The sequence below is a fragment of the Colossoma macropomum genome, unplaced genomic scaffold (assembly GCF_904425465.1).
Source record: "Colossoma macropomum unplaced genomic scaffold, Colossoma_macropomum, whole genome shotgun sequence".
In the NCBI taxonomy this organism is placed as follows: Eukaryota; Metazoa; Chordata; class Actinopteri; order Characiformes; family Serrasalmidae; genus Colossoma; species Colossoma macropomum.
This window is the reverse complement of record NW_023494796.1, coordinates 1,522,693-1,536,654: the sequence shown is the minus strand read 5'-3', so window position 1 is coordinate 1,536,654 and position 13,962 is coordinate 1,522,693. Positions and strand designations below refer to the sequence as shown.

At 41.1% G+C, this 13,962-nt stretch overlaps 1 protein-coding gene across 2 annotated transcripts in view; it reads right to left on the bottom strand.

Annotated features, from left to right (window-relative positions):
- Positions 1-2,286: 2,286 nt before the first annotated feature.
- dlc1 (DLC1 Rho GTPase activating protein) overlaps positions 2,287-13,962 on the bottom strand; it is a 163,177-nt gene continuing 151,501 nt past the window's right edge. For both annotated transcript variants that reach the window (XM_036583570.1, XM_036583571.1), the window contains 6 exons: positions 12,166-12,379; positions 11,780-11,894; positions 8,099-8,296; positions 7,429-7,646; positions 6,243-6,416; positions 2,287-5,488 (listed from right to left, as the gene is read on the bottom strand). In XM_036583570.1, coding sequence (XP_036439463.1) covers positions 5,389-5,488; positions 6,243-6,416; positions 7,429-7,646; positions 8,099-8,296; positions 11,780-11,894; positions 12,166-12,379 — 1,019 coding nt within the window. In that variant the 3' untranslated portion in view covers positions 2,287-5,388. The remainder of the gene's footprint in view (positions 5,489-6,242; positions 6,417-7,428; positions 7,647-8,098; positions 8,297-11,779; positions 11,895-12,165; positions 12,380-13,962) is intronic.

Here is a 13,962-nt window from a genome sequence, read left to right as displayed (position 1 = left end):
CTTCAAAGGTAAGATAAACAGTTTGTTCATATTTATCCTGTCTGCAGTGTTCTTTCTCATCTAGGACTGTTTGGGTGTCTTTTTAAGTTTTCTGGTGATGTTTTTCCTCCAGTTTGTTCATCTCAGCTGTTTGAGTTTAACCTAATCGTAAAAGTTGCTCCTAAAAGTTTGTTAATGTGCACAAAGTCTTGTTGTTTTGATCCACCACCTCTCTCACAAAGCAATATTTTTTACTTCCTCTAGCCAACTATCAACCAGAACCATCTGAAAGGGGATTTCCACCAATTTTTTCAAATTTTCTGCATAATTTAATCATGATGATGCAAACATCGCTCATGAATCTGCTGAACGCTTTCCTTTGATTTGCTCACTCTTGCATAAATTAGGGTGCATTGTCCTCCCTTATTCTGATGAATCAGCGCTCCAGTCTGCTCCCAGCTTTGATAAATGAGAGCCAGTGTCTGAATCTCAAATGGCTCCCTGCTCCCTATGTAGTGCACTACATAGGATACAAAGGATTCTACACCCAAATGGTACATTGTGTGTCTAGTGAATAGCCATTTATTTTCAGCTAAGTTAAACAACTGCCTGTCTAATATTTAGTGCACTATGTAGGGTGTAGAAGTCATCATTTCATGACTTACACAGTGCACCATGTAGGGAATAGGGAGCTATTTGAGATTCAGCCAGTGTTCTCAATGGGTTTTGCCAACTGAGCCAGAGCACATGAACATGTGCCTGGTGGATATAGAGTGGACAATGGATTATGATGTCATTCCCGACCTCTAGCTGGTTTCAACTTTCACTCATCAAGGCTTCAAAGGGGAGATAAATGGTTTATTAATATTTTTCCTGCCCCCAACGGCAGCGTGCTGTATCCTTTAAGATGCCGGACTGTTCAAAGGGAAATTGAAAAAGCACATGTCCAGTTTTCTGGTGCCAAAGGTTCTGATACATTTTGCAGTGGAAAAGAAGCACCAAGCTTCTTGAGATAAATAAGAAAAGCATCTATAAAAATAATGTGACCTGGGGTGAGAAGAGTCTGACACAAAATAGTTAAGCCATCTATGAGATAGTGGTTGTTTATCTAATAGAGCTGATATTTTCATAAAAGTGAGAAAAGTCCAAGGGTTTTTTTCTCACAAACTGAATTTTCAGAAAGGCTGACCCTGGTTTTAGATATGACTTAGTTATGCTCATAAGCAGTTAATCAGATTGACATCTTATTTAGAGAACGTCTTACCTCTGGGAACACCTCAAACAAAGTAATGTATTATGTAGAAAAAAATAAAAAGTAAAAAAAATCTTTTTCAAATAAGAGTTTCTTTTCCTTCTATTTCTAGGGTGGCAATTCTCAAACCCATCCTCAAGGCCTCCTTGATGGTCCACATTTTTGCTCCAACCCAGCTCTTTAACACTAAATCCAACTCTCCAAGGAAAGAGCAAAAATGTGGACTGTCTGGGGGAGCCTGAGGACCAGTTTGAGAACCACTGTTTTAGTAGAAGTGTACGAATTAACGAGAGCAGTGGTCCAATCAGCCAAACATATGGCAGCAGCACAGTGCATAAGGTCATGCAGACATGGGTCCAGAGCTTCAGTTCATGTTCTCATCAAGCATCAGAATGGGGGAAAAATGGCTTCAACCAAGACATGGTTTTTGGGGCCAGACTGGGTGGTTTGGGTATTTCATATACTGATGATCTGGGATTTTCATGCTCAACAGTCTCCGGAGTTTACGGAGTGACAGTTCTGTGGGCTGAAGTGCCTTGTTTATGAGAGAAGTCGGTGGAAAAGGACTTATTCAAGCTGATGAGAAGACTACAGTAGCTCAAATATCCACTCTTTACAACAGTAGTGATCATGTCTGAACATGTCAAACTTTGAGGTGGATGGGCTACAACAGCAGAAGACCACACTGGGTTCCATTCCTGGGGCTACAGTGAGCAGAAGCTTACCCAAACTGGGCGGAAGAAGATTTGGAGAATGTCACCTGGTCTGATAAATCCACTAGACCTGGACAGTCATCAGCAAAACGTGACAGACTACCAGTGTATTGTTGCTGACCATGTGATATGTCTTGTCACAAAGCACAAGTCATCTCAAAATGGTTCCAGGTGTATGACAACGAGTTCAGTGTACTTCAATCATCTGGTGGACCCTAACGACCAGTTTGGGAAGCACTGCAAAAGACTAGAGATTCGTGGGAGGACATGAATGTACTCACCACAGAATTTAAGCCTCACTGAAACAGAATAAAAATAAATAATAATAAAAAAAAACATGAATTCATTCATGTATTTATTTATTTTTAATACATTTAATAGTGCACTTTGTGATTAATCTGTACAGAAATAATATTAATAATAAAAAAGATAAAACATTCTTCTCATTTCTGTAACTTAAAAGGGGTAACATTTACAATAAAATAAGATAGATAAAAAAGGAACAATATATCTGTGCTTTAAATACACAAAGCTTTAAATTAACTTTCATTGTCATGCGTTATCTTAATGTACACACACGCATTTACGGCACAGGACTATGTTAGCTGGACGTTTTTTACTGCGAAGTATGCTGCGTTTGGAAAGCGTTCGAAAGCAGGAGCGCTGATTCGGGACCAGCTTTGAACGACGTCAGCGCTCTTACTCTGAGGTCAGTGTATGAGCATGAAGGAAAGCGTTTTTTTTTAAAAGTTATCATTTTAGAGTTTTACTTCATTTCTGGTTAACACTGTCAAACAGGGAAAAACAAATCAGTTTCCATCCCATGAAGGAATACATGAGCAAAAAATCTTCTCTTACCCCAGAATTTGTGTCTGAAGTCTTTGGTTTTGCACTGCAGATATAATGCTAAGGTAGCTAACAAGTGATGGAAGCAAATACACTATCAATTAGCAGTTATTTGTTGTGTTACTCAGTGCAACACTGGATTTCTTAGCCTCCTGAGTTTGACAGGCTTGTCCTTTTATCGTCCACCAATTTTCTTTCAATACAATGCCCAGCATGCACTGTACTAGAAGGTTACACGATGACTCGGCATCCCCCCAATGGCAATAAAGGAGTGCACTGATGTAGAGGCAAATAATGCAGACTTGACATTTGGCTCCTTAACAGCACTATTAGCTATTCTTCTGAATTAGCCCAGTTAGCTTTCCCAAAGGTCCATCCCACCTTCAAGATACATGATCTGAAGGTGGGTTTTCTCATCATTAAACCAGAAAATCTCAATCTCGATCAAAACTCAGATGTCAAGATGACTGCTGCTACTATTTTTAGCTTTATGATTTACTTGTTAGCTACATTAGCGTTATGCAAAGTTATAACACCTAACATACTTCAGCTGATCGACTACTTTTGGGGTAAGAGTGAAAACTTTGTTAAATTTTCAGCTAAATATTCCTTTGAACTCGAACATCCTCTCCCGTCGGTTACATTAGGACAGCAAAAAAGGGCCCTTTCTGTTTTCTCTCAGACTTTAACCTGTTCCCTCTTAGTTCCTCGGTCATTTACTCCTCCCCTCCACGTAGTTTATTGTTAAAGAGATGTGGTCAGAACCATCTGAAAGCTCTGCGTTTGTGTCCTTTTGGGCACGTTTTGGTCCATAACTACGTTGGTCTCCGTTCTAGGCAACTGCTGTAGCCTACTTTTTGCTCGTGGCCTACAAACACTAATCTTCCTTCTTTTCCCGCTCGTATTCCTCACTCAAGGTGTTCCAGCCACCGCCTTCCATTTCTTACACCTGTTTCTTTCTTCTGTGCATTTATCTAGAAACCTCCATACACCTATTCATCCATCCTTCCATCCGTTCGTGAGCAGATATGGTGAAAGAGCTGTAAATAACCATGCAGACACAGACATGACTGGCTAATGACAATACACACATTCAAACTCAACAGTCTCACTCTTTCTCTCTCACACAAACACATTGGTATAAGCGTACATACTATTTTGCAGTAGGGTGCCAGTGCATGGAATACATCACATTTGTCCACAATATCCAGACAACTTGTGTATATATATATATATACAGTGGGGTCCAAAAAGTCTGAGACCAGTAAAAATGCTATCCTTTGCATTCTTTTATAATTTAATACAAAGTTTTTCATTACAAATTTTATTACCAGGATAACAATTTGAATTAAAAGTTTTTTTTTTTTCTCCCTGAGTTTGCTTGTTTTTGTATCGTTGACTGTCTGTAATTTTTCTTTCATTTTAAATTTTTCCAACTTGCCGGGGAAACTAGCCCACTAGCCAGAACACTTTTTACTGCGGTAGCGAAATTTGACTGGGCCATTAGCCAGAACAGTTTTCGCCCTCTGTAGCGGAGTTTAACCTGGCCACAAGCCCAGTTGCTTTCTGTCGGCTATGAACCAGGACACTGTTCGCCGTCATAGAGGAGTTTGACTGGGCCACAAACCGGGACATATTTTATTGCGGTAAGCGAGTCTGACTGGGCCTTGAGCCAGGACACTAGAATTTGACTAGGCTGTGAGTTGGGACACTTTTCACTGCAATAGTGTAAATTAACCAGGCCACGAGCCAAGATGCATTTAAATGAGATAGACTACGCTGTGAGCCAGGACACCTTTCATCGGGGTACTAGAATTTGACTAGGCCCCAAGTCGGGACACTTTTCACCGCAGAAGTGGAATTTGACTAGGCCACGAGCCGGGGACTTTGTTAATTAAGAAAGGGTATTCAAGGTTTGGCACTATTTGTGCCAAAATCAGATTATATATTAGATCATTATACAAATTTAAGCAACTTCGTGAATTTGATAATGTTAAGGCCTTTCAAGCGCAGACTCTCAAGCGCAGTCTTTGGCACAGAAGTAATGCCATGCAGCGGGAATGCCAGCTAGAGTACAAGCTAACATTAAAACAAAAGCAGTACAAAGAAAATACCAAGAAATTCCGAAATTCCTGATAGTATTCTATTGATATTCTAATGATATATATTTTGATGGTAATATAATTTGAAATGAAAACCTTATTAACTTTGAGAAGATTGCAAAATAGGAGTATTTTGACTAGTGATTTTAGACTTCTGGACCCCACCGTATCTCTCTCTCTCTCTTTTTCTTATTCCCTCTCTCTCACACACACACACACACACACAAACACACACACAAACACACACTCATATCTTCTTGCTTCTCAGAAGCAGTAGCACCCCCAAGTTCAAGTCCCTCTCTGTGACACCATTGTAAGTAAGGTCACTGGTCCATGACAACATTGATTATGATGTCATATTAGCAGGCGTGTCCTTTTCTAGCTTTTGCTGAATCAGCGTGCAGTCACTGTCTGCTTTATCTTCATCATCTTCCTCTCCCTCCCCACATTAGAGTCCTCCAAAAGGAAAAACATGACGTTCCAAGTGTGCGTGTGTTCATTTGTCCAGTGGGCATGTGAAAGAGTCTCGTATTCGCACCAGTTCAGAGACGCACAGATGGCCATACAGCTTGTTGTACCACTCTGGGCAGCGCCCCCTGGAGGAAGGAGAAAGAGGAAGAAATAAGTATTATTTTGTGTGCATTCAAATCTCAACTGCAAAACATTGGGACAGCATATAAAATGCAAATAAAGGCAGCACTGCATTAAAATTGGCCTGCTTCTGTGATGGGCTCAGGGATACTTTGACAAACTTTGACAAACCGCTCTCAATAAACATTGTTTGTGTCCACAACTGCAAGACAAGACGGCCATTGTCAACAACATCTAGAAACGCCGCCGACTTCTCTGGGCTCAAGCTTATCTGAGAATGTGTATAGTGGTGAGTCAACCATTCAGGTCATTAATGGAAATAATGGACGTTGTGTTCTCTGGGCCGAAGAAGAAAAGGTCTATCCAGATTGTTACCAGTATATAGTTCAAAAGCCATTGTCTGTCATGGTATGGGAGTTGTGTTAGTGAGTAACCTGCACATCTGTGAAGGCACCATTAACACTGAACAAATTTTGGAGCAACATGTGCTGCCTTTTATATGCCGTCTTTTTCAGAGGCTTTCATACTTATTTTAACATGGCAGCACCAAGCCACATCGTGCCTACATTGCAACAGCATGGCTGCATAATCAGCGAGTGACCTGCGTGCAATCCAAACCAGTCTACTCTTGAAAACAAGTTAATTGTGAGCTATGACAATAAAGACCCCGTATGGTTACGGAGTTTTTTGAACGTGTTGCAGCCATCAAGTTTGGAATGAATGTGTATTTATTTTATTATGTTTTTTATTGGGTATTACCTGCAGTCCGCTCTGGAGATGTATGTGAGGCGGCTCTTATTGGTCCCACAGGGTTCAATGTAGTAGCGTGATGTTAGCAGGTTGGCACGCACACCCAGCACCGCTGCAGCCTCGTGATCCACTGACACACCCACCAGTGCACACGCACCTTTAGAAAGGTCCGTCACCCACGACCTACAACACACACACCGTTAACCCTAAGAACTCACAGGTATTGTTGACTACAACAAAAGCATGTTGTAGCTCTAACCAGAACCACCCGATTCCCCCCATTCAGATTCATCAACTCAGGTGTGGTACATAAGGAGTGTGGAAAGGGTTAAAACCCACTCAATGTAAAAAACTGATATCAACAAAGGCTGTGAAGAAGGCCATGGCAAATTTTGGCTAAGTGACTTCAACGGCAAATATTTCTGGAATTAAAAAATGAATAATCAAAAATACCTATTTTAGCCAGCACTGTGATTTAATATAAAACATTAAACAAGAATGGCTAAAGACCAAAAGTTGGAACACCTCCAGTCAAATCACATGTTTGATTTTCTAATTGAAAATAAGTTAACACATCCTCAACAGCGAACACTCTGTTGGTATTTTTTGCAAATTTTGCTGTACCTTTTTCTTTTTATTTGTAGAGTAAAACATAAAAAAAAGGGGCCATAAATTTTACACGTTTTATTTTGTTCCCAGTAAAGCATGTTCAGCAGATAAACAGTAGTTGTGTACTAAAATTTGCAGACGTCTCTTCTTTGTAGAGAATGTGTTGTCTTATTCTCACCTGACAAGGGACACCCATACTTTTGCACATGACTGTATGTTACCTTTAGCCACCACTAGATGGCAGTGTAGCTGTAATAATTGTACCAGACAACTGTCATGACCCCAGTGTATGCACATGTATATTACATATTACATTAAATCTATGTTGCATTATCACCAGCCACCACTAGATGGCTCTATAGCTGTAATGACTGTATTAAACAACTGTCATGACTATACAAAAAATCTTAAATCTGTAATCTGTAAAAATCTTAAGAAGAGACTCAATCCAACATTGTTCACAGTGTTGGTGATAGGAACTAGACATCTAAAGAGTGTCATGCGTTTAAAGTCTTCCTCAAAGACCATGTTGTCACATCCTGCATACGATGGCTAATAAGACCACCTTACTGTCGGTTCGTCTCACCTGAGCACCACGTAGTCTGTGGGTGGGTGTGGAGCCATGTTATTTCGGACATATTGGTAAACCTCAGAGGAACTGTCGAGGGTCTCCACCACCCTGCTCTCTAACAGGTCCTCATCCCAGCGGCCCTGCTCGCGGAGGATCCGCTGCAAGACGTCCTCCGGCGGCGCCGCCACCTCCACGCACACCTTCCACTGCCGCAGAGTCCGGCCATCGTTTACCTGTGAGGAACAACACCATCAACAGATTCAGTACAGCCTAATATGTATGCACTTGCATTTCTTTTAATAGGTTATATTAAGTTTACTTAGTACTAGTCATATTGCATGGTGCCACTATGCTGGGAGGGTAAGGGCTAGCAAGAGCTTCCTCCGAGATGCAGGACGCTTTTCAAACTGCTGCTAACGCAATGTCACTGGACAGCTCAACACGCTTGGAGGAGAACACTAACTGCTAATCTTGTTGCCTCAGCTAACAGACGCCCACCTTGGCTAGCCTCATGCTGAATGATAGGGGAGAGGGAGGACCATCCTACCCACCCGGAAAGAGTGAGGGCAGTTATATTCTCTTGGACCCCTGGTTACGGATGTCTGTGGCATCACCTGCTTTTGTTATCGTTGACTTCTAAGGGTTAAGAAAGAACCACAAATAAGGAACCAACTTATTGGTGTACCTTTCTGCAGGCCAGTTCAGCGTGTTCAGGAGTGCCGCAGCTGTCGTATCCTCGGAACCTGTCCTTGGCTTCTTTCAGCAGCGCCTCCATGCTCTCCTTAATGAAGCTTCTGTAGCCGTCCAGCAGCTCGTCCATCCGCACTGGACTCAGAGCCTGGTCCACGTATGAGTTCCTGCAACAGGACATCTCCTCCGGTACCTGGGAGCGAAAGAGAGATAAAGATATTATTATTAATAATAATTACAACTAAAATTGTCTGTGACTAGTTGTAAATGTAGGTATTGTGATATAAACTGAGTCTGTTCTACAGTTCCTCATTAGGCTGAATGAATAACTGACTCTAAATGTAGGTATTGTGATATAAACCGAGTCTGTTCTACAGTTTCTCATTAGGTTGAATGAATAACTGACTCTAAATGTAGGTATTGTGATATACACCGAGTCTGTTCTACAGTTTCTCATTACGCTGAATGAATAACTGACTCTAAATGTAGGTATTGTGATATAAACTCAGTCTGTTCTACAGTTTCTCATTAGGTTGAAACATAGTCTTTTCACGAATGTCTGCTCACTTGGTGGCCATCTTTGCAGCACCACTGGGCAGTTATTCAGAGCCATACAAGACCAGACTCTTCTTTTTTGGATGGGGAGAGACCAAAATACTCAAAACTGAAGGTCAAATTACCATTTAAAATATTTATTTGAAATCACCAGTAAAATCTGACAAAAACGTCATTAATATTTTGTAGCGTTTGTCTTAATTACGCACAAAAATGTGATTTTTTTGTGCAGATCTCCTTGCGATTTTCGCTGCACACACCACAATATTGTCAACAGTTCTCCGCACAGATCGTTGCACCAGCAAGCTGGTTCTTTTCTTGAAGGGCAGGACTTTCTCTGCAAACACGTTTTGCATTACAAGCGTCCCTTTCATATTTTAACCAGTGACCAGTCTCCTCCTTTATAATGTCTCTGGTTAAAAGGAATTACTGCAAACTTCTTTGTGGGCGGAGCCTGTTACAGCTATAGAATTAAGTGCTAAACAGTTCTAAACTCAGTTGAGTGGTGGAGATTCAGTAAGGAGCAGCTGGAGCTCATCCTGTTTGTGTGGAAGTGCGAGTGTGTGATTGTGTGTGTGTGTATCCTGTTCATTTCCTCGTTGCGTGCGCTGGTGTGTTTGTGTGTGTGTGCATGTGTGTGTGTCCTGTCATTCTTTAGAGCCCTTTCCTGTTCACTCTTGTTTCCCCACCATTCTCCTTCTCATGCATTAGCACAGATAAATCTGTTATCTCCGCTCGGCAAAAACATCAGCCCTCCTACGTCCCCTAATGACCGGTACAGGGGTCAGATTAAAGATGCTACCATGCAGTAACTTATTTTGGAGCTGCTGGCCGACTATAATTAGCCCTTCGCCACGGAAATCGCCGGAAAATATGAAATTATTTTCTCAGCGTGGGACTGGAGTGGCTCGGCTTAACCCAATGATGGAGTCCATTAGAGTCTACAGAGGAAAAGGAGGCATATAATGAGTATAATCAGTGTGTTTATGTGTTTGTTTTCATGTATTTCCTGGATAAAAATGTGCTAATTGTAGGGAAATCGAAAAACAGAGCTAATCTAACTTGTGAACGGCACATAGGAGGCATATCGTTATTGCTTACATGTACTTACAGATATATAATACAGATATAATAGACCCCACGTCCTGACAGTGGATAAAAACAAATGCATGTGTGTGTCTTTGTATTAAAACATAATGGTGCGTTGTCAGCCTTGATTTGAGTCGGCTCCCAAATTTGATTTAAGATGTTGTTTGACTTCTGCTGACTTTCATTATTTTGCACTTATCCAATGAAGCACTTACATTCTAAAGGCAGGAGAGGTATGTTGAAGTAACTGTGAGTGTGTGTGTGTGTGTGTGTGTGTGTGTGTGTGTGTGTGAGTGTGTGTGTGTGCGCGAGAACAGGCTTCCAAGGTCTCTGCTGTATCCTCAGACAAGGTTGCGACCTTACGTAACCGTGGATAAAATATTCCTGCCTGGCTACGGTGGGTTTACGCCACTGAGGACTAAAGGTTAAAGCAGGGGGAACCAATTGGTTTTCTGTGTGTGGGTGTGTATGAATGTGTGTCCATTACATAAGAATAAAAGATCAGATGGACAGCTTTCCAAACTTGGTTTTAAACATCTGAAGCCCCTAAGAACATTTTGGAAATGCCTTTGTTGGTTTGCTTTGGCCCACAGTGACTGTGTCTCTACATAATAACATTCATATGTGGATAGCAAAAAGGTTCGCTGTGCTTTGTGGAAAGGGTGGGTATGTACAGTACAACGCAAAAGTCCTGAGAATTTACACTTAAAAAGCTTCTCCTCTGGACAGTAAATGTTTATTTGCTCATAAAAACAATAATATTAGGATAAATACAATAAGTAGTGATTTAATACGGCACTGTTTTCACTGAACCATATCCAAACCTCTCCTTGAGGAAGACCGGTATTGTTTGTCCAATACTTGGTTTTGCTATTCTGTCCTTCAATAAATTAGTTGTTTTTTGTTTACAACCTTTTTATTAAAGCATTTACATATTTTCCTCCTGTTTGTCTGAGGCAGTTTCACCTGATGCCTTTGTCAGAGGCAGTTTCACCTAATGCCTTGGTTGGAGGAAGTTTCACCTGATGCCTTCATCAGAGGCAGCTTTGTCTGATGCCTGTGTGTCTGAGGCACTTTTACCTGATGCCTTTTTCAGAGGCAGTAATGCCTGTTGGCTTTTTTGTCTGAGACAGTTTCACCTGATGCTTTTGTCAGGTTTTTTGTTTTGCCTGATGCCTTTTTGTGTGAGGCAGTTTTGCCTGATGCCATTTTGTTTGAGGCAGTTTCACCTGATGCCTTTAACAGAGGCAGTTTCACCTGATGGCTTTGTCAGAGGCAGTTTTACCTGATGCCTTTGTAGAAGCACTTTCACCTGATGCCTTCTAGTCTGAGGCTGTTTGCCTGATGCCTTTTTGTCTGAAGTGGTTTCACCTGATGGCTTTGTCAGAGGCAGTTTCACCTGATGCCTTTGTAGAGGCAGTTTCACCTGATGCCTTTCAGTCTGAGGTAATTTTGCCTGATGCCTTTTTGTTTGAGACAGTTCTGCCTGATGCCTTTTTGTCTTAGGCAGTTTCACCTGATGCCCTTTAGTCTGAGGCCGTGTGCCTGATGCTTTTTTGTCTGAGGCCATCTCGCCTGATGCTTCCTTGTAAGAAGCTGTGGAAGTAATTTGGCCTGATGTCTTTTTGAGGCAGTTTCTCCTGATGCCTTTTTGTCCAAGTCTGTTTGACCTGATGCCTTTTTGACTATAGCCATTCTACCTGATATCTTTTTGTCCGAGGCTATTTTACCTGATGCATTTGTGTCTGAGGCAGTTTCACCAGATGCTTTTTTGTCCAAGGCCATTTTGTCTTATGCACAATCCTGAGACCCAAAGTAAGTTTTTTCTGTCTGAAACCTGACGCTGTGATCCGAGGACGTTCTAAACTGTACGTAATTACACAAGGAGCTTTTTGTACAGGTATAATATCGGTGCTACTGTGTGTTCAACCAGTGCAACTCAACAGCTGTGCCTCGGTTAACTGTCACCGGTACGACACAGGTATAGTGTTAGTGTTTATTGCGCATGTGTATGTCTGTGGTTTTTATGTACCTGGAACAGCGTCCTGCACTCCTGAATCATGTGTTCCAGGCCGCCTGTTGCTGCTAAGTTTTCGTTCAGGTCTCTTTGGTCAGGCTTACCCAGCGCATTCTTCCTGCTCATTACTCTGAAACACAGACATATACGACTTTACCTCAAATGTCTATACAATGACACGGTTTTAAACATTTAGAAGTCACAGTCATTGCAAGCAAAGACTTGTCAATACAGCATGCAAACCAAATGTAACCATAATTCATGACATAACTATGCAATAGCATAGCAAAACAACAATAACTCTGGATTCGTAATGGTTAAAGAGGAAAAAAGTTCTGATCTGAGGCAAGTTTAGGTGCAGATTCATAAAACCATGAACACATGCATTCATCAGCACACACCTGGGGGAGGAATCGTCTCTCTTGACCGTGTTGAGGTGAAAGAGTGAGGGAGCAAGGCACACCGCCAGGTTCCTACAGGTCATCTGGTTCTCTCTCACGTTCGCCGTGACGTCACTGAGGAAGCACAGCAGAGTCTGCAGCGTCTCACGGTTTTCGTCAGGTAATAACAACACCGCAGCACGAACTGCCTGCAGACGCTGATCTTCAGGCATGTCTGAGAGGCAGAAAGTGAAAAAATGACGTTATATATTACACTATAATCACTATTTGTACTGAGCATTAAATCCTTTAATAGCTTTGGCTAGTATTGTGGCATCAGACGTGATCCCGTAATCAGAACATCACAAATTTGGGCTTAGTGTTGGTGGGAACGTAGACTTATTATGGTGGAAACAAACAAAATGTGCAATTCCAGTCCCACTTTATATTAAGTGTCTTTAATAACTGTGTAGTTACTTGTGAATAACATATGCAACAACATTGAAACTACTGATGATTTAGTCACTGTTACAGAGGGATTGCAGAACTACAGCCTATGTAATTACACGTGTATCAATTTCAGTTTTGCCTCGTGTAATTACACAAGTGTATCTTGATAGTTGTAACAGCTTATTCTCTCTCTTGTAATTACACACGGGTAATAACATAAATGTGATTACATTTGTAATCATACTTTAACAGAAAGTGTCCCCTTATCTTAAAACATAACTTTTGTAACATTAATTAAATGTGTTACATTACCCTCAACGCAATGGCTATATTACAACTCCATTATTACACAGTACCTACATGGCAACTACACAGTAACTGTCCACTTATTTTAAAGTGTAACTTTAACACTACGCTACAGGAAATATCCTGTGTATAACATACACTTGTTTAATTACATGAGGCAAAATAAGTTGATGCACATGTGTAATTGCATAGGCTGTAGTTCTGTAATCCATCTGTAACACTGACTAAATCATCAGTAGTTACATTGTTGTTGCATATGTTATTCATGTGTAACTACACAGTTATTAGAGACACTTAACGTAAAGTGGGACCGCAATTCCTAAACCAGTCTCACACTTTAGCTCACAGCAGGGGATGTCATCGTTGGCTCATGGATGTAATGTAAGTTGGCATTAAAAGTTCCAATTAGTCTAATAAGTCTACATTCCTACCCACATTTAGCCCAAACACGTCACATGCAGTAAAAACCATCGATTTTTGTGTTGTAAACATTGTTGTAAGTAGCTGGCCAGGCTTGGAAAACTGATCTTTGGCCACGTTCTGTTGGGGAATAAGCTAAGAAATCTCTGTTCTCCTGAATTAGTAAGTACTTTAGTGCTTTTGTGGTATCGATGTTATTAGCTAATAATAGTGTTTCAATTGTATTTGAGACGATAAAAGACAATGGACCAGAAGTATTTGAAGGAAGGTTTTAGAGAGGACAAACTCTTGTTAGCAGTGGATTCTGCTGTAAATCCAGCACCAAAAGTTTAACAAGTTGTCCCCAAACACGCATTCTCGTTTTAAGACCACGTCTGACCCCACAATGCTAGGTTTGGGCAGCAATAAGAGTCTAGTAAAAAATGAAATTTACCCCTCTACCTCAAATGTAGTTGATCACCCAAGACAAGTTTGGTGTCTGAAGTTTGCTTCTTTAGTTTTGCATTGTAGCAAATGAGTAATGGAAGCTTATATGCCACCACTTAGCATGATGCTAACTGCACCAGTGTTGAGATGTTCAGTGCACCAGTATTGAGATGTTCTCTCTAATAGACTCATTTATGCGGTTTCCGATGCACTGCT